The sequence below is a fragment of the Bufo bufo genome, chromosome 5, assembly GCF_905171765.1.
Source record: "Bufo bufo chromosome 5, aBufBuf1.1, whole genome shotgun sequence".
Lineage (NCBI taxonomy): Eukaryota > Metazoa > Chordata > Amphibia > Anura > Bufonidae > Bufo > Bufo bufo.
In genome coordinates, this window is record NC_053393.1 from 439,982,604 (window position 1) to 440,000,682 (window position 18,079).

The window sequence follows — 18,079 nt, forward strand, 5'->3', positions numbered from 1 at the left end:
CCCATACGTTCAATTTCAAACAGCACAAAACTAAAGGCCTAAGTCATTTTAGCACTAAATCACTTTTTGAAGAGAGGGAGTTGACCGCAAATACCACGCCCTTATTATCTGACAGTAACAGAATTCTCCTGTTCATAAAGCAAGATCCCCAGATAACTAAAGCAACTAATAACGGAAATAATTCTACGAGCACAATGTTTTTAGTGACGCCCTTCTGCACCCAAGCTACAAGCCATTTCTCGGCTGACCATTTATTATTGTAAAATGCTCCATACCCAAAACCACCTGCAGCGTCTGTAAATAATAATAAGCTATCACTATCACAAAATTCATACTGCCACACGTATGACCATTGTAACTACCCATATTTTTCACCTTATATGATGCACCAGACCATAAGACGCACCCAGGTTTTAGAGGACAATAAGAAAAAAATATTTTTCATTAGACCTCAGATCAGGCCAGCAATCAGACCCCCAATATTAATTAGACCTCATCTGACAGCCCCAATCAGACCCCCCAATGTTAATAAGACCCTCAATCAGACCTCAGATCAGACCCCCATGCCTCAGATCAGCCCCCATTGTGAGCCTCCATTATGAGCCCAATGAAATTTTATGAGCCCCAGTGCCATTTATGAGCCCCCATTATGAGCCCCAATGCCATCTATAAGCCCCAGTGTCATTTATGAGCCCCATGCCACAGATCAAATTAAAAAAAAAAAAAACACTTACCTCTCCTGCTCTGGACTCCGCCACTCCTCACCTCCAGCGCGCTCTGTCTTCTTCCTGCTGCTGCTGTGACACAGAGCACCATCACGCTGTGCGCAGCCACGGCACAGCCAACAGCCGAGGACCAGGAAGCGGTGAGTAAAGAGCCTTCACTGCTTCCCGGTCCTCATGCACTAATGAGCGTTTCCATAATGGAAGCCAGGGCTCCAGATGGCGACCAAAATGGTCGGCAATGCAACTTAGAATTTACAAATGGCGACAAGACTTTTTAGTCTTGTCGCCATTTGCGACTAGAGCCGCCCCTGCAGCTCTGCAGTTCAATACAGCGGCGGGCACAGGAGCTGATAGTTCTCTGCCCCGCCGCCGATGTTCTTCTCAGCAGCGCAGTGGAGGAGGAGTCTCTCCCTCCCCCCTGTGCTGCTGCCGCCAATAAGAAGAGACGGGAGGAGGAGGGGGAGGGGCTGTGGCCATTGCGCCACCAATGAAGATAACTGACCTGTTAATACAAATACAGGAGGCGGGTGCCGGAATCAAATAGCAGGCACCCGACCTCTATGACAGGGAGCTGCGATCGGCGGCAGTTAACCCCTTAGGTGCGGTACCTGAAGGGTTAACTGCCGCTGATCGCAGCTCCCTGTCATAGAGGTCGGGTGCCTGCTATTTGATTCCGGCACCCGCCTCCTGTATTTGTATTAACAGGTCAGTTATCTTCATTGGTGGCGCAGTGCGCCCTCCCCCCCAACACCCCAGTATAATAAACATTGGTGGCGCAGTGGGCAGTGCCAATGAGGGTTAAAAAAATAAATAAAATTAACTCACCTCCTCCAATTGATCGCGTAGCTGCCGGTCTCCTGTTCTTTCTTCAGGACCTGTGGTGACGTCACTGAGCTCATCACATGGTCCATTACCATGGTGATGGATCATGTGATGTACCATGTGATGAGCACAGTGATGTCACCACAGGTCCTTTGACAGGTCCTGAAGAAAGAACAGGAGACCGGCTGCTAAGCAATCAATTGGAGGAGGTGAGTTAATTTTTATTTTTTTAACCCTCATTAGCACTGCCCACTGCGCCACCAATGTTTATTATACTGGGGTGTTGGGGGGAGGGGCGCACTGCACAACCGATGTTTATTATACTGGGGTGTTGGGGGGAGGGGCGCACTGCGCCACCAATGTTTATTATACTGGGGTGTATATAATGTTTATTATATTGACCTACTAAGCATTCTGTATTAAAGATTGTATTATTTTCCCTTATAACCACGTTATAAGGGAAAATAACACAGTGAATAGACTTTCATCCTAGCAACCATGCGAGAAAATTGCACCGCATCTGCACTTGCTTGCGGATGCTTGCGATTTTCACGCAGCCCCATTAACTTCTATGGGGCCTGCGTTGCGTGAAAAAACAACATAGAGCATGCTGCGATTTTCACGCAACGCACAAGTGATGCGTGAAAATCACCGCTCATGTGCACAGCCCCATAGAAATGAATGGGTCCGGATTCAGTGCGGGTGCAATGCGTTCACCTCACGCATTGCACCCGCGCAGAAATCTCGCCCATATGAAAGGGGCCTAAGGGTGAATAGGACAAGGGTTCCAGCCCCTAAGGGGGCTAATAGTAAGTAAAATAAAATAAAAAACACAAACACTAAGGCTACTTTCACACTTGCGGCAGTGTGATCCGGCAAGCAGTTCCGTCGTTGGAACTGCCTGCCGGATCCGCCGATCTGGATGTGACTGAAAGCATTTGTGAGACGCATCCGGATGCGGATCCGTCTCACAAATGCATTGCAAGAACGAATCCATCTCTCTGCTTGTCATGCGGACAGACGGATCCGTCTTGTATCTTTTTACACATTTTTACCGGTCTGCGCACGGATCCTGCATTCCGGTATTTTGAATGCCGGATCTGGCACTAATACATTCCTATGGGGAAAAATGCCGAATCCGGCATTCAGGCAAGTCTTCAGTTTTTTTCGCCGGAGATAAAACCGTAGCATGCTGCGGTTTTATCTTTTGCCCGATCAATCAAAAAGACTGAACTGAAGACATCCTGATGCATCCTGAACGGATTACTCTCCATTCAGAATGCATGGGGATATGCCTGATCAGTTCTTTTCTGGTATAGAGCCCCTAGGCCGGAAAAGAAAAACGCTAGTGTGAAAGTACCCTAAAATATTAAGTTTAAATCCCCCCTTTCCCAATTTTTCATATAAAATATATAAACAATAAATAAATAAACATATTACATCGAAAAGTCCAAACTATTAAATTATTTAAAAATATCTCCTATGCGGTGAGCATTCGCCATTTTTTTGTCGCCTTAAACCAAAAAATAGGATAGGACTGTTCTATTATGGGCCGAACGTTTCATAAAATGCAAAATGCACACGGCTTTTTTTTTTTTTTGCGCGGTATTGAGTATCGCAATACTTTTTTATGGTGATGAAAGTGAATCAAAATTTTGGTATCGAAACAACCCTACACCGATCTGATCGGCGTAGCGTTGTCACGATACCAAAATTTTGATTCGCTTTCGATTTGGCAACTAAAAATTTAATTTGGCTCCTAAATTTTTCAGTTCAGGAGCCAATGGCTACTAGGTATTTTTTTTAGTCTGGAGCACTGCAAGCGCTCATTAGTATTCACCCCATAAGACGCAGGGACATTTTTTCCCCCACTGCGTCTTATGGGGCAAAAAATACGGTACCCAAAAAATTCAAGCCAAACACCTAAATCTTCTTTTAATTCCTTTGTCAAACGAATATGAGAAAAAGGTGATTTTTAAACCCCTTGTTGCAAAATAAAGTCTTTTAGAAAAGACTCTGCCTAACGGAATCACCTTACAAGCAAAATTCAGCTGCCCAAGCAATGACTGCATCTCTTTCAAGGTGGATTCCTTCCTAGCCAACATAACCACTAACCACTAGCGCACATCTTATTCAATTTATCTTCAGGCAATCTAAATTCCATCTTAGCAGAATCAATAACTATACCCAAAAATGCCAAACAATCACAAGGTAAAACTGTCTTTTCTAACGCTATTGGAATACCGAACAAACGGGAACACTCTTCAAACTTAACAATTGAAAACACACGTCTGACTACCTACAAACAAGAAATCATCTAAGTAAGGCTACATGCACACGACCGTATGTGTTTTGCGGTACGGATGACTTTCCGTATGGCATCCGTTTTTTTGCGGATCCATTGTAATAATGCCTATCCTTGTCCACAAACGAGAAAAAAATAGGACATGCACTATTTTTTTGGCGGGGCAACGGAATAGACATACTGATGTGGACAGCAAACGGTGTGCTGTCCACGTTTTTTGCGGACCCATTGAAATTAATGGGTCCTCATCCTATCCGCAAAAAAAAAAACAAAAAACGGAAAGGACATGGAAACAAACGTTCGTGTGCATGTAGCCTAATGCAAAATCCCTCCGCCTGATGACTCAAAATCAATAACCTAATGCAGGAAACTAGCAAATGATTCAAAATAACAAAGTTTTCGAGAAACCCATAGGCAAACAGCTGTCAAAATAAAACTTCCCTTCAAATTGAAAACCTAAAGCAGCGGTGGGCCATTTGGATATTTGTAACATCATTCGGGGGCCATACAAAATTCTCAATAAAAAATTTTTACTGCTGTATTTGGTCAAACATATAATTGACTTAGGGATAAGTTACAGAAATTGCACTTCAATTAAAATAATATAGAGGGCTGTATTTTTGCAGCACAAAATAGCGCCTGCACTATATATATACAGTATATTACATACAATACAGGCGCCATATTGACCACACATAGCAGTCTAATTTTTAAGTTCAGAATGTTACTTATTTGACATTAATGGCAGGAAGCTAAACCCAGGGGGTCCAGAGAGGGGTTCACCCAGCTTTCACTCTCCCTGCCTCTTTCTTCGCAACTGTCCCTGCCTTTGTCCCTTTCTCAGCAAAATATCTGCCCCCACCTCCATCAGCCTGAAATCAGCCTCCTATCAGACCCCCCAGGCCTACATCAGCCTCAGATCAGACTCCCATCAGACCTCTAAGCCTCAGATTAGACCCCAATCAGACCCTTCCTAGCTTCAAATCAGACTCCCATCAGACCCCCAGCCTCAGACCAGACCCGGATCAGACGCCCAGCCTCAGATCAGCCCCCATCAGACCCCCCAGGGTCAGATCAGCCCCTATAAGACCCCCCAGCCTCAGATCAGACCTTCATAATACCCTCCCTAGCCTCAGATCAGCCCCCATCAGACCCTCCCCAGCCTCAGATCAGCCCCCATCAGCCCCCCTAGTCTCAGATCAGACCCCTATCAAACCCCAGCCTCAGATCAGACACCCCCAGCCTCAGATCAGACCCTCCCAAGCCTCAGATCAGACCCCCATCAGACCCTCCCCACCCTCCTTTAGCCTCAGATCAGCCCCAATCAGACATCAGATCAGATACTGTATTTAAGATAAACAAATAAACTTACCTCTCCAGCTCCGTACGGCTCTGCCTCTTGGCAGATTCACTTACCCTCCCTGTTCTTCTTCCTGCCGCACTATATTGTCACCTCACACCGCACAGCGTAAGGTCATAGTGCACGTCTACGTGCACTGCGTCCTGACGCTGGATGTGTCAGGACACAGTGTGGGGCTGAAAGAAGACCAGGGAAGGTGAGGACAGCCAGTGCAGTGCTGTTCTCACCTTCCTGTGCCTACCGTATGCTAATGACCGCTTCCATAATGGAAGGGGTCATAAGCATTTTCACATTATGTTCTGGCAGGGGGCCGGGGGCCACATGAAATGATACCGTGGGCCGCATACGGCCCTCGGGCCGGAGGTTCCCCACCCCTGACCTAAAGAGTTAAAACCAGTAGGATTCACTGGCAACAATCTGAAAGCTGATTTTATATCGGCCTTGGCCAATAAAGCTCCCTGCCCAAACTGACGTCACCAAACCAATGCCTGATCAAACGAAGCGGATTCTACCGAAGCTTCAGGTGTGACCACCTCGTCATTAAGGGAACTCTTATCTGGGTATGACAGATGATGGATCTACCTGGAATCACCAGAATCCTTTTCGGGAACAATGCCCAAAGGAGACAAACGAAAATTAACAAAAGGAGGGCAATCAAAAGGGGCCAGCGATCCCACCAGCATCTAACTCCTTTTTGATTTTCTGCGCAACTGCTGAACCGACTTCAGATCCTCCACCCACTGACACATCGCTGAAGACGATGGGGGGGGGGGGGCATCGGATGCTGTACGCCCAGCTCAGGATCCCTCTCTCTGCTACCGCTCACCTCTGACACTAGGACGGAAGCACTGCGCTCCCCGGCAGCTAGAGGACGGCGAAGCACCTGGCGGGAACGGTCCCTGGCTCCGGACACTGGCACACCTCCTCCACTGCCGGCATCTAAAGGGGGAGAGTATACGAAAAAGGGGGGAGACACCACACCAGCCCTATAGAATACATAGCCATATGGACCAAACCATTAGACCTTCACTTTAACATGACAGTGACTGGGCCACTAGGTGTCCCCCAAGCTATTTGCTCTGGGGGCCGCTGACGTGGTGTGCGGACACCCACCACACGGTTTCTGCAGTGTTATATGCATAAGATTTTGACAGCCAAATCCACAGTGTGAACGGGCCCTAAGGAGTTCCTGAAGATTTATTTAGTTATATTTGCTGTGAAAAATGTCTGCAGCAAAGAACCAGTGTGAACTGACCCTTACTACCTGGTATTGTATAGACTGGATTGGAAAAAAGCTTCCACTGGACACAAGGGACTACAGCAGTAACAGCACCATCCTCTGGTCACCAGAAGCACTGGGAGCCATTACTATTACACCCAACATGTAAACCTGAGCCCTGCATAATCCACACCATATCAGCCCGAACACCACTCACCCCTGACACGGATCTCCTGTGTGGACTCTGTACCGTCTACGCCCCCTGCTGGTTCACGACGGAACCGTACTGTACCTTGCGTCCGATTGGTACAGAGGTGTATGCCCCGCCCCGCTTTCGCTCTAGCTGTCACTAGGGGGCGTGGTGTGGGCGGGGTGAAGCTGATTTGACGTCTCGCGGTGGCGGCGCACGGAAGAGAGCGGCACAGCGGGGCGCACACGGAGGGTATGGCGTCTCAGGAGCCCGTTACCGGGGCGCAGATCATTGCTGAGGCTCTGGTTGCACAAGTAAGATCCGTTACAGAGTGTTCAGCGCTGCTGCAGAACTTCTTGCGAAGCAGAGACTTCTTGGAGTCCATAACGCTTCTTGTCTGTATATGACAGATGTAGACTGTGCATGCTGAGACCTGTAGTTCCACTTCTGATTCAGTGATATTGAGAGGTTTCTCATGTTATGCCCTTTATTGCTCCTGTTCACATTACAGCTGGTCAGAGAACTGCATTCAGAGACTCGGTGTCCTCGTGCAAAAAGTTCAAGCCTAGACACCCCCCCCCCATTTCACACCAGTCAATAAATATCATGATAATTGACTGGTGGACATGAACATTTAGGGTATATTTGCAAAGGTACGTTTTGCACCATAGTCTTGCTCTGATTTGTGTAAGCACAGTTTTTTGTTTTTTTTGCCTTGCTATTGCAGTGGTTTCAGGAAAAACGCATTACAATAGCCACACCTATAAATGCCGCCTCCCCCACAGAAGACAAGGTGGACCAGGGCAGCCTCGCTCCCCTGCGTCCCGCCAGCTCAAGGGTCGCCCGCACGCCAAGTCCCTCCCCCGGCTTCCTGCCACTGCGGTGCCAGTAGCTGAAGGGGCGACCCTGCTGGAGGGATTGAGGGCGAAGACAGCGTATGATGAGAGTGGCTGCTCTAGCCTCCCCTTCCTTCCTCCCACCGCTTCTACACCCCCCCCCCCTCCCCCCCATGGGCATATCGGACCGGCAACCTTACCGGGTATCATTTGGGGGGGACTTTGTCTGGGCAAAGTCCTTTATTTAGCGGCAGGGCACGGACTCTGCCTTCAGGGCACGGCTGTAGGCAGGAGGCCGTCTGCCACATCCAGGCGCGGAGGGGGCCGCTTACTTGGCGCGAACGGCGCCATTTCATCTTGGCCGGCACTTCATCCACCTCGGGGGTTAAAATCATTTTGCCGCGCGCGGCTCTGCTTCTCCTTCAGCGCGGCGGGGGGGGGGGGCGGAGCTTCCTACATGCGCTCCGCTACTTCCGGGTTCGTCGGGCTCCACATCTCATAGTGCTGCGTGGAATCCTCTCTGCCGTCCGATCCTGAAGCTATTCATCTCCGTGCTGCTGCCTCTCCTCCACAGCCTCCTTCAGTCTGCTCCCCTTGCTGCTGCCGCTTGCATCATCCGGGTCTGGTAGGACTGTTAACCCCCTCCGTGCCACCAGTACTGTTGCTTGGGTGTAATCCCCGTTCCGCTTTTGCCCTGGGGTCTCCCACTTTAAGTGCAACATTTTTTCCACCATGTCAGACCCTTCTGCAGCCGCCAAGCCTTGGTACCATGCCTGTACCGCTTGTAGGGAACCCTTTCCCCGGGGGCAGTCTGATCCGCACTGTCCTGCATGCCGAGCTCCACCGCAGCCTCAGTCGCCCGCTGTGTCGCTCCCTGCTTCCTCTGACCCGCCTGACTGGGCTAGATCCCTGTCCCAGGCCGTGGAAAGCCTCACTCATGTCGTAGGCCGCCTAATAGACAGGCCGCCTACCCCGCAGGACGCCACTCTTACTGTCGCGCCCTCCGGGTCCACCGCTTCTGCCGCTGCAGCGGGTTCACCCTTTCTTAGTGACCCCTCCCGAGCTAGGCACTCTCAGAAGCGTCTTAGAGTAGAGCGAGCCTCCTCCTCGGATGCCTCCCTCTCCCCGCCACGCGTGCGCACTCAGACGGGCCTCTCCTCTCCAAAGGATTCGCTCTCTGAAGGTGAATTGGCGGTTTCAGATTTGGAAATGGACTCGGCCCTGCCGTCCAAGCTAGCCTCAGCGATGGGTCAACTCATCTCTGATATTCGTGACACCTTTAAGGTGCAAGATGACCCCCCTAGCTCTGACGCAGCTAGCGTCTCCTTTATCAGACCCAGGCAGGCCTCAAAAGTCTTTCCAATCCACTCTGATTTCTCCTCCGTGGTGTCTAAGGCTTGGGCTCGCCCGGACGCCCGTTTTGTCAATCCCAAGAAGCTGGACATTTGCTATCCTTTTCCAGCCGATGTCGTGGCCACCTGGTCGTCCCCACCCAAGGTGGACCCCCCTGTGGCCCGTCTGTCAAAGAACACGGCCATCCCTGTTCCCGACGGGTCCTCTCTTCAGTCAGCGGAGGACCGTCGCATGGAGACCCTTTCCAAGGGCATTTTTGCTGCCTCTGGTTCTGCTCTCAGACCGGTTTTTGCCTCTGCTTGGGCAGGTAAAGCAATCTCTGCTTGGGGTGCGCAGCTGGAACAGGAGTTGGACTCGGACGTCCCCATCCAGGACCTACGTTCCTTGGCCCAGCTTATTATTCGGGCCGGGAATTTTGTTTGTGAGGCCTCCCTTGATGCGGGAGCCCTTATTGCACGCTCCTCCGCCCTGGCAGTTTCCGTCAGGAGGGAGCTCTGGCTGAAGGTTTGGAAAGCGGACGCTGCCTCCAAACGTTCCTTGGCGGGGCTACCGTTTGCGGGTTCCCACCTTTTCGGGGTCCGCCTAGACGAGCTTATTTCGGAGGCCACGGGTGGTAAAAGCACCCATCTTCCTCAACCCCAAGCCAGGGGCGCCCCCCGCGGACGCCCTGGTGCGTCTCGTTTTCGGTCCTCCCGCAGGACCTCTGGGGCTCCCCCCGCAGCTGCCGCTTCGGCCCCTCCCCACGATAAGCGTAGGAAGCCGTTTTTTCGGGCGCAGCCCTCCTGGCGCAGGCCGCAGGCTGCCCGCACACCCGCAGCAAAGCAGTCCTCTGCCTGAAGGCGCGCCCCCACCCACCCGGGTGGGGGGCCGGCTCCTCCTTTTCAGGGACATCTGGATGGCTCACGTCTCCGACGCCTGGGCTCTCGAAATTGTGTCCTCCGGATACAAAATCGAATTTGCGTCCTTCCCTCCAGATCGGTTCTTTCGCTCCCGCCCCCCGCGGGACCCGAAAAGCGCGGATGCGTTCTCCGCGGCTGTTCAAGCCTTACTGGACAGGGGGGTGATTACCCCCGTTCCTCTAGAGGAAAGGTTCCAAGGGTTCTATTCGAACCTCTTTGTAGTTCCCAAGAAGGGAGGTTCGGTGCGGCCCATTTTGGACCTCAAAAAGCTCAACCGTTTTCTCCTCCTTCGACTGTTTCGGATGGAGTCCCTCCGTTCCGCGGTGGCTTCCCTGGAGCAGGGAGATTTCATGTCTTCCATCGATATACAGGATGCCTACCTCCATGTTCCGGTAGCCCGGTGTCACCATCGCTTCCTCCGATTCGCCGTGGGGGACCTCCACTTCCAGTTTGTCGCCCTTCCCGTTGGGCTGGCAACAGCCCCCCGGGTGTTCACCAAGGTCCTGGCCCCGGTTTTGGCCTTACTCCGTTCCAGGGGTGTTTTTCTGCTACCGTACTTGGACGATATCCTCATCAAGGCTCCGTCCCTTTCTCAAGCGGTTGCCAGCGTGGATCTCACTCTAGAGACTCTGGCGAGATTCGGTTGGGTCATCAACTTCCCCAAGTCCTCCCTTCCTCCCTCCAGACAACTGGTCTTCCTGGGAATGCTTTTAGACACGGGAGCGGCGGAGGTACGTCTTCCTTCGGAAAAACGACTGATCCTCCGTCGGGCGATTCAGGGTCTCCTTCTCCACCGTCGACCGTCCTTCCGCTTCTGCATGCGGGTCTTGGGGCAGATGGTTGCCTGCTTCGAGGCGATCCCATTTGCGCAGTTTCACTCCCGCCCTCTCCAACGGGCGATCCTCTCCTCCTGGGACAAATCGCCGGAGTCTCTGGATCATCCATTCCATCTATCGCCTCCGGTGCGGTCATCTCTCCGCTGGTGGTTGCAGTCCCCTCTTCTGGGCAGGTCCTTTCTGCCGCTCAACTGGTTGGTGGTTACAACCGATGCCAGTCTCTTGGGCTGGGGAGGCGTGTTTCCTCCCCGATCCGTCCAGGGCATTTGGTCTCCATCGGAGTCCAAACTCTCGATCAATGTCCTGGAGCTGAGAGCGGCCCTTCTGTCTCTGCGACACTGGACTCATCTGCTGAAGGGTCATCCAGTTCGTGTGCAATCGGACAACGCCACGGCCGTGGCGTACATAAACCACCAGGGGGGCACTCGCAGCAATGCGGGAGGTCACCAGCATTCTCCGTTGGGCGGAAGCCCACGTCCCGGCCCTATCTGCAATTTTTATTCCAGGGGTGGACAATTGGGCGGCGGACTTCCTCAGTCGCACCACCGTCGACCCCGGCGAGTGGTCTCTTCACCCGGAGGTGTTCGAGGCCATTTGCCTTCCTTGGGGCATACCGGACGTGGACCTCATGGCCTCCAAATTCAATCACAAGGTCCCCGCCTATCTGTCCAGGGCCAGGGATCCGGGAGCCTGCGGAGCCGACGCCCTCGTTCTTCCTTGGCGAGGCTTCGCGCGTCCATACATATTCCCTCCCATCCCACTCCTGCCCAAGGTCCTTCGGAAGATCGCGGCGGAAGGCGTCTCGGTGATTCTGGTCGCTCCGGACTGGCCCCGCCGGTCTTGGTATGCCGACCTCATGCTGCTCCTGGCAGACGCGCCCTGGCCGCTGCCCGCCAGGGAAGATCTTCTCTCTCAGGGACCAATCTTCCACCCGCGTTTAAGGTCCCTACGTTTGACGGCGTGGTTGTTGAGACCACCGTCCTGACACGTAGGGGTTTTTCTGCGGACGTCGTCCGCACCATGATCCGCGCCCGTAAGCCGTCCTCTTCTAGGATCTATTATAGGACCTGGAGGACCTATTTGGGGTTCTGTGCCGATCTGGGGATTCCTCCGCTCCGCTTTTCTCTCCCCACCGTTTTGTCCTTCCTGCAGAGCGGACTTGCCCAAGGTCTGGGCCTTAGTTCTTTGAAGGGTCAGGTGTCTGCGCTGTCCATTTTGTTTCAGCGCCCACTGGCCCCCCTTGGTCCTGTCAAGACCTTCTTTCAGGGCGTGGCTCACGCGGTTCCCCCGTACCGCCCTCCGGTTCCGCCCTGGGACCTGAACCTGGTTCTCTCAGCACTCCAGGCTTCTCCTTTCGAGCCTCTGCGGACAGTTTCCTTGCGACTTCTGTCCTGCAAGGTTATTTTCCTTGTAGCCGTCACCTCTCTTCGGAGGGTGTCCGAATTGGCTGCACTCTCCTATCTGGAACCTTTCCTAGTGTAACCAGCTCTTTCAGGCGTACTGACTCGCTCTTTGTGGTTCCGGAGGGGTCGCGCAGAGGGATGGCGGCATCCAAAGTTGCTATCGCCCGTTTTGTCAAGATGGCTGTTACTGAGGCTTATCTCGCCAAGGGCAAGGTTCCGCCCCTCGGTGTTACCGCTCACTCCACTAGAGCGGTCGGGGCTTCCTGGGCTCAGAGGAATCGGGCTTCTACGGAGCAGATTTGCAAGGCGGCCACTTGGTCCTCCTTGCACACCTTCACCAAGTTCTACAGGGTGCATACTCATGCGTCGGCTGACGCTGCTTTAGGCCGTCTGGTGTTGCAGGCGGCAGTTGATTGATGCCTCTGGTGTTGGTCTAGTTTGTTCTGGTCCCTCCCTTCTGGGACTGCTCTGGAACGTCCCATGGTTTCCTGTGTCCCCCAAGGAATATGGGCGAGAAAAGGAGACTTTTGTATTACTTACCAGTAAAGTCTCTTTCTCGCTCTTCCTTGGGGGACACAGCACCCGCCCTTCATTTGGGTTACAGTTGTGGTTCCGGCTTGGTTGCCCCCGTTGGGGCTCGACAGTTCTTTTTTCCGGTTGGTGGTTATCTTTCACTACTTGGACACGCAACTGGCAGTCTCTTCTCCAGGCTGAAGGGTATAGCTGATGGAGGAGGGGCTTACAGCTTTCACTTAGTGTCACGCCTCCTAGGGAGCAGAGCTATACCCATGGTTTCCTGTGTCCCCCAAGGAAGAGCGAGAAAGAGACTTTACTGGTAAGTAATACAAAAGTCTCCTTTTTTCAGGCATACGGATGCGGACAGTACACTGTTATGTCCGCACTTTGTTTTTTCTTTTTTTTTTTTTTACAGACCCACTGAAATGAATGTAACCACATCCCATCCACAAAAAACGGAATGGACATGGAAACGAAATATGTTCGTGTGCATGAGGCCTTAGGCTACTTTCACACTAGCTCAGAATGCCTCAGTTTGCCTCTGTTCAGTCACCATTCTACTCTGGAGGCGGACAAACGGAACCATCCCTATTGACTTGCATTGTGAGCCAGGACGGATCTATTTTGCTCCGCTTCGTCAGGCGGATAGCAGAACGCTGCAGGCAACTAGGTTTCTGAGACAGACCTGGCACTTTCCAACTCGTGATGACTGCACCCGTTGTACATGTGGTCAACCGCCCGCAAAACATGCCCACCCGCTTGTGGCTGTTCAACACATTGGCCATACAGTTGATCAGCTGCTTAAGGTATATGTTTAAAGGGGTCGTCTCACTTCAGCAAATGGCATTGATCATATGGACAAAGTAAATAGAAGGCGCTTACTAATGTATTGTGATCCTCGCATTATACACTGCTCGTTTCCACGGCTTGTGACCACCCTGCAATCCAGCTTGTTTCGTACCTGCGCTGCAGCAGTGGCTGGGATGGGAGCATGCCTATGTGCGCACCCACAATCCCGGCCGCCAGATAGGCCAGCACTTTTTCCTTTTAGTGTGCAAGCACGTCCACCATTGCTGGATTGCAGGTGGTCATAACCTTGGAAACGAGCAGTGTAAGGCTACATTCACACGTCAGTATTTTTCTATAATCCGATTTTCTGTCCGTTTTTTGCGGATCCGTTGTTCCTGAAAATGTTTCCGTATGTCATCCGCAAAAAACGGAAACATGTATAAATTTCAATAAGCAAATAAAGTTGTTTGGATTTCTTTAAATTTTTTTTTAAAAAAATGTAATTTCCAGGAACGGATTCCGTATAAAACGGATGACATACGGAATGACATCCGTATGTCATCCGTTTTTTGCGGATCCATTGACTTGGTATTTTACCAGGATCCGATTTTTCAGGAAAAGAATAGGACATGTTTTATATTTAAACGGACATGCGGAACGGAACAACGGAAACGGACAGCACACATTGTGCTGTCCGTTTTTTTTTCCAGGACCCATTGAAAATGAATGGGTCCAGATCTGGTCCAGATCTGTTCCAGAAAAAACGGAACAGATCAGGAAAGAAAAAACGGACGTGTGAATGGACCCTAAATGTGATGGAAAATGAATCCAGCCAGCAAAGGAGGCAATATGGCTAATCACAATACATTAGTAAGTGCCTTGTATTAACTTTGGCTACATGATAAATGCCACTTACCGAAGTGAGACCACCCCTTTACCATATTTTACCACATGTATAACTATTTCAAGTTAATCAGAACTCAGGAAGTCATGACCCACCAAAATTTACAAGAGTTGAAACAGACCATAAATGATCAAAAGCAAAAAAAAAAAAAAAAAAAACACCCCCTAAATGCATGATTATGCATGTGGTAGCCACATGCGGTCAGCTGCTTGCATTCACTAACCGCAGTATGACTGCACCTTGCCATATGGTCGTACCCTTATAAATCATTATAATGCCGCAAGGTTCAGCTGGGAAATAATGCTGCCCGGAGGAGCGTATTTCTTGGTGTTTTCCCAGCCTGAGTGTGGGAGTAGTGTTATTTATACCCACCTGAAGCGATGTCCTTTCAGCTGAGCGTATAGACGTGGAGATTGGGAGTAGTCATTACGGGAGAAGTCATCCCTATAGTACAGTATATATCGCCTTCTAGGTGATCTTACTGATATTTTCTGTATTTCAGGATGTGAAGTATATGTTTGGTATAGTTGGAATTCCTGTCATTGAAGTCGCCGTCGCCGCTCAGGTTGCTGGGATCAAGTATGTGGGCATGAGAAATGAGCAGGCGGTAAGTACTCCTGTGTCCACAAGCATCTACCTTCAGGAAACTCGCACTACTGGGGCTGGGCAATAGATAACGCAGCGATTCCCCACTTTATAACGGTAGTTAAAGGGGTTGTGCAGGCTGTATATATTGATGATCTGTCCTCGGGATAGGTCATCATCAGATCGGCAAGGGTCTGACACCCTGCACCATCGCCGATCAGCTGTTTGAAGAGGAGGCGTCGCTCCATATAAGCACTGCTTCCTCTTGCAGTGGTGGCATAGTGTAATTACAAGTACTCGCTCTATTCAAGTGAACGGAGCAAATACTTGTAATTACACTCCACTTCTGAGACGACGGGCTGATATTAATGACGATAGGTCATCGATATATACAGCCTGCACAACCCCTTTAATATGTCTGCCAAGACCCCACCAAAGCCGAACATTGTAAACTGAAATCTGTAGTCCCGGCTAGCCTTTTGCCATTGTTTTGTGTGTAAGGCTACCAGCTCATTGAAAAGTGAGTGCGCTTTTAATATACCGTACAAATACGCGCTTCTCTGCTTTTGTAAATGCACTTCAAGGGGTTTTCCCCTCACCCATGACGGCACCCATGCGACTAGGACCTCCCATCCAGGAGAGGAAACCTGAAGAGATAAAATGGTTCGCACCCCCACCACACCTCAGTTCAGGTTTCCTGTCCTCCTGCTGCCTGAGCCTGCTCCTCTTCCTGCCTCCTCCCAAGCCTCATTGGAGAACCGCTGTGGCTGATGGCGGCGCACCCTTCTATTGTGTTCTGCGCGCCGGGACGGCCCCTTCCGGCTCATTGATGTCATTTCCGGGCGCCGGGCTGGAAGAGGTGTGGGCATCCTCGAGCATTGGATTAGGCGTTTTTTGGGCTAGGGGTTAAAAGGAGCCGAGTCGCGTTTGATAAATTGGCAGCAGGAGAAGGCAGCCATCCTAGTGTGCACACAGTGCTGTGCAGGATCTGGGTTTCCACCAGCATGTCGGAACCAGGTGATGCAGGACGCGCTGACCCTTCCCCCCCTGGAGCCCTCGAGGCCCACAAGCCTGGTATTGGTCCTGAGGAGTGGGGAAGCTTGACTCTACTATTGGTGAGATTTATCCTCTCCTAATTAATTTTGTGTGTTATTTTTGCTTTATTGTTGTAGGTAGCAAAAGCACCAAAGAAATCATCTGGAAAGACTAAACATAAAGAATGTGAAGGATGTAAGGATGTAGAGTAGCTTTAGCAGCCTCTTATGTTAAACCACTATGTCAAGCTTGTATAGATAATCTGCGAGACTCTTCTATAACCAGCTTATCTAGAAATATGGCCTTGGTATGGTCAGAAGTTAAATCTTCTATGAAATCACTAGGTTGGAGTCGCCCAAGGTCTCCAGAAAGGTCTACCTATAATAAGGACTCTGATTCAGATTTTTCTGGGGAGGACGAGGATAGAGAATCTGGCCAGGCCTTATCGGATGATTTCTTCTCTTCAGATGAGGATTCAGCGGGGAGGGCTCTGTTTCCACCAGAAGATACCGAGCCTTTACTTAAAGCTGTTAAAGCCATCATGCAATTAGAGGATATAAAACAACCTAAATCTATTGCTGACCCGGTTTTTGAGGGTCCTGGCCCTAAGTCATAGTTTTCTCCGTTCATAACAATATGGAAGCCCTTATCAGAAAAGACTGGAAAAATCCTGATAGAAAATTTTTCATTCCTAATTCTGTAAAAAGAAAATGTCCATTTGAGGAGTCGGTAGCAGGCGTCTGGGACAGAGCCCCCACGGTAGATGCCCCAGTAGTTAACATAGCCAAAAAATATATAAAAATAAATTTGGCTCTACCATTCGATGATTTAGGCTGCTTAGGAGATCCTTTAGATAAAAAAAGCAGACGTTTATCTTAGACGTGCTTGGGACTCTGTCTCAGTTTCTTCTAGCCTGGAGGTCCATTTCTCAGAACAAATGGATCCTAAGTGTGATAGAAAATGGATTCCGGCTGAAATTCCTTTCTCATCCACCAGATTTTGTTGCCTAGACAGCGTGTCCCAAAAGTCCGGAAAGAAGAAATGCTTTGGAGTTAGAAGTTTTCTCCCTTTTGGACAAAAGGGGTAGTTTGCCCGGTACCCAAAACAGAGAGGGGCAAAGGCTTTTATTGCCCTCTATTTTTGGTGAAGAAACCAAATAAAACATTCAGTGATTTTTAAATCTAAAAAAATGAAACCTCTCTGGTCTCTAAAAATTTTTGTATGTAGACTATAAAATCAACTTTAGATCTCCTCTTCTAGGATTGCTGGATGGCAAGCTTGTATCTGGAAGATGCATATTACCATATTCCAATCCATGCTTCCTCCCCAAAATTTTTGAATAAGAACAGCAGTCTGGTTCCAGGGAGAGTTACTGCATCTCCAATACAGAGCACTGCCCTTTTGGGTTTCTCAGGCTTCCAGAGTCTTTACCAAAGTAGTAGCAGAAGTAGCCGCTTTTGTAAGACTGTCTGAAATTACGATAGTGCCCTGTCTGGATGATTTTTTTTTATAGTCTCAGTCAAAAGAGAGGCTAGAAAAAGATCTAAAATTCCTCTGCTCTACTTTGAAAAATCTAGGATGGAAAATAAACTGGAAAAAATCATACCCAATTTCTTCTCCAGTTTGCATTTTCTTAAGAATTTAGCTGGACTCCCGTCTGCAAAGAAGTTTTCTTCCGCTTCCAGGGAACAAGTATGGTCAGTCTTCCTTTCTTACCAGTGTACTTTCAGGGAAGCAATGGCGGCACTCGGGCAGATGACATCAGCGATTCCAGCAGTACCTTATGCACAGATCCACTCCAGAGAGCTTCAGGCAAACATCCTAAAATCATGGGACGGCTCCCCTTATTCCTTGGATCAGAGTTTCCACCTCTCTTCAAAAACAAGACTCTCCCTGTTGTGGTGGACAATTCCGGAGAATCTATCTGCAGTGGTTCCATGGTCATTTCTAGACCCAACTATAATTGTCACAGACGCCAGCCCTTGGGGTTGGGGGGGCCCACTCCCAGAACAGGTGCTGGCAGGGGAGATGGGACTTGAACACGAGAAAAGCATCCTCCAATTTCAAGGAGTTAAAGGCAGTAGAGATGGCTCTAAAGTTGGCTATACCAGAGGTAAAACACAGGAAGATTGTCTTCTATTCCAACAATTCTACAGCAGTGGCCTACATAAACCATCAAGGGGGAACAAAAGTCCCTTTCCTTTTACCTCTATGCCAGAAGATCTTTTATATAGCAGAGGAGAGAAGGCTTTTTCTGTCAGCAGTGCATCTGAAGGGGGAAGGAGAACGTCATAGCAGACTT

The 18,079-nt window shown here is 50.1% G+C and overlaps 2 protein-coding genes across 2 annotated transcripts in view; one reads left to right on the forward strand and one right to left on the reverse strand.

Annotated features, from left to right (window-relative positions):
- The window catches only part of BTD (biotinidase), a 94,487-nt gene extending 87,794 nt beyond the window's left edge, over positions 1–6,693 (reverse strand). Inside the window, exon 1 of the mRNA XM_040433559.1 lies at positions 6,649–6,693. The gene's annotated coding sequence lies outside the window, so the exon portion shown is untranslated. The remainder of the gene's footprint in view (positions 1–6,648) is intronic.
- Positions 6,694–6,805: 112 nt separating this feature from the next.
- HACL1 (2-hydroxyacyl-CoA lyase 1) overlaps positions 6,806–18,079 on the forward strand; it is a 42,293-nt gene continuing 31,019 nt past the window's right edge. Inside the window, exons 1-2 of the mRNA XM_040433563.1 lie at positions 6,806–6,935; positions 14,660–14,764. Coding sequence (XP_040289497.1) covers positions 6,876–6,935; positions 14,660–14,764 — 165 coding nt within the window. The 5' untranslated portion in view covers positions 6,806–6,875. The remainder of the gene's footprint in view (positions 6,936–14,659; positions 14,765–18,079) is intronic.